General features: G+C 55.9%; 1 protein-coding gene across 1 annotated transcript in view; it reads left to right on the top strand.

Annotated features, from left to right (window-relative positions):
• Nucleotides 1-1,360: 1,360 nt before the first annotated feature.
• The window catches only part of FOXI3 (forkhead box I3), a 14,080-nt gene continuing 13,118 nt past the window's right edge, over nt 1,361-2,322 (top strand). The window contains exons 1-2 of the mRNA XM_042473608.1: nt 1,361-1,497; nt 1,546-1,946. Coding sequence (XP_042329542.1) covers nt 1,361-1,497; nt 1,546-1,946 — 538 coding nt within the window. The remainder of the gene's footprint in view (nt 1,498-1,545; nt 1,947-2,322) is intronic.

Raw genomic sequence — 2,322 nt, 5'->3', positions numbered from 1 at the left:
CCTGGACAGAAGTTGGAAATGGAGGACATGCCCTGGAAAAGGAGGACGCCTGGTCCCCCTGCCTCTGTGTCCTGCTCCAAAAGGAGGACATTGGGGCCTTCCTCCTGGAGGTCAAGTGGCATGTCCTGGAAAAGGAGGACGCCTGGTTACTCTGCACAGAACTGTCAATTCAGTCCTGCTCCAAATGGAGGACGCTTTGGAATCCCTCATCAACAAAAGATGGACATGGAAGGCATCATTGTCGCCTTGCATCGAAATAGAAATCCGTGCTTCTTAGTCCTGCTCCAAATGGAGGAACTTTTGGCCTTCCTCCTGGGCAAAAGATGGGAATGGAAGGCAGGGAAAGGAGGATGGTTGGTCCTCCTGCGTAGGAATAGAAACCCATCCCTCTTTTAGTCCTGCTCCAAATGTGGTGGAGATGGAGAACACTTGGTGCATACAAATGTAAATCCATGCTCTACTTGGTCAGGCTCCAAATGGAGGACGTTTAGGAATGCCTCCTGGGCAGAAGGTGGGGATGGAGGACATGCCCTGGAAAAAGATGTCCTCCATGTCCTGCTCACCCTGTATAGGAATAGAAACCCATGCCACTTACTCCTGCTCCTAATGGAGGACATTGTGGCCTTCCTCCCGGACAGAAGGTGGCCCCCTGCAGAGGATCCTCCCAAGTCCTGCTCCGAATGGGACCTTTCTTAGAATCACAGAATCCTAGAGTTGGAAGGGACCCCAAGAAGGGCCATCCAGTCCAACCCCATTCTTCTGCCATGCAGGAACTCTCCATCGAAGCATCCCAATTGACAGATAGCCATCCAGCCTCTGTTTCAAGACCCCCCCTCCCTTTAGTCGCTGCTTATACAGGGCATGTCTCCCAGACCCTTCCCCATTTCACTTCCCAGTTTCTCCACCTCCTTCTTGCACTGGACACGACACAACAGCCTTCCAAGTGGGGCCTAATCCAAGCAGGGGAACCATGGCTTCCCTTGACGATCCCTAGGCTTCTATTGACGTGGAATCTCCTCCTTTGGAGGCCTTTGAGCAGAAAGGCTGGAGGGCCATCTGTCAAGGGGGATGCTTTGGTAGAGAGTTCCTGCATGGCAGGGAGTTGGACTGGATGGTCTTTGGGGTCCCTTCCAACTCTAGGGTTCTGTGAATTGCTTAGAAGGGGAGGCAGGGTGTGTGTATGTCCCGGACAAGGAGGAGGACTCCGAAAAGGAGGAGGAGGAGGCAAGGAGGGTCCCTCAGAAGGAGGAGGAGGAGAAGGAGGAGGGGATGCTGTGGGCCGCCCCTTCGGAGCCCAAGGCGGCCTCCTCCTTCCCTTCCTTCTTCCCTGCGAGGCAGCGCTTGATCCGCACTCGGCGCCATGGCCGTCTATTGCAGCGAAGCCTTCGCCGTCTACCCTCCTCCTCCTCCTCCTCCGTCCGCCCCGTCGGGGCAAAGGCCTCCCAGCTTCGGCGACTACGGAACATCCTCGTCCTCCAGCCCCACTGCTGGATACTTGTGGGGGGTGCCTTCCTCCTCCTCCTCCTCCTCCTCTTACGTCCAAAGCAGCAGCAGCATCAGCAGCGGAGGCACAGGGGGATCCTTCCTGCCCTACGGACCCTGCCCTCCAGTGGTGCCCAGAGGCGTGGGGGCTGCTCCGTCCTCCTGCTCCTCTAGTCCTGCCGCATCCTCTCCGGGGTCGGAACTGGGCTGGCTGAGCCTGGCGGCGGCCAGCCAAGAGGAGCTGCTGCGGCTGGTGCGCCCTCCCTACTCCTACTCAGCCCTGATCGCCATGGCCATCCAGAGCGCCCCCGAGCGCAAGCTGACCCTCAGCCACATCTACCAGTACGTGGCCCACCACTTCCCCTTCTACAAGCGCAGCAAGGCCGGCTGGCAGAACTCCATCAGGCACAACCTCTCCCTCAACGACTGCTTCAGGAAGGTGCCCCGCGACGAGGACGACCCCGGTGCGTCCAGGATGGGGGGCAGGGGATGGGGGACACAGGCAGGACTCCATCATTTAGGAGGAGGAGGAGGAGGGTGCTATGATTCTGCAGGGAGACCTTCCTAGATTCAAGTTTGCTCCCTAAGATGCATTTATTATTACTATTACTACTACTATTAGAGAGATTTTGTAGCACCTGTGGGAAGAAAGGAGGCATTGAGTATTCTGATGATGATGATGGTACTATTATTCTGTACTTGTAGCCCCTTTGGAGCCTTCCCAGACTCAAGTCTGCTCCCTCGGATGCTATTATTATAACTATTACTGTTACTATTACTCTTATGAGAGACCTTGTAGCACCTGTGGGAAGAAAGGAGGCATTGAGTATTCTGATGATG

Source organism: Sceloporus undulatus, chromosome 6, assembly GCF_019175285.1.
Source record: "Sceloporus undulatus isolate JIND9_A2432 ecotype Alabama chromosome 6, SceUnd_v1.1, whole genome shotgun sequence".
In the NCBI taxonomy this organism is placed as follows: domain Eukaryota; kingdom Metazoa; phylum Chordata; class Lepidosauria; order Squamata; family Phrynosomatidae; genus Sceloporus; species Sceloporus undulatus.
Note: the sequence above shows the minus strand (reverse complement) of the source record. Positions and strands in the feature narration are given on the sequence as shown.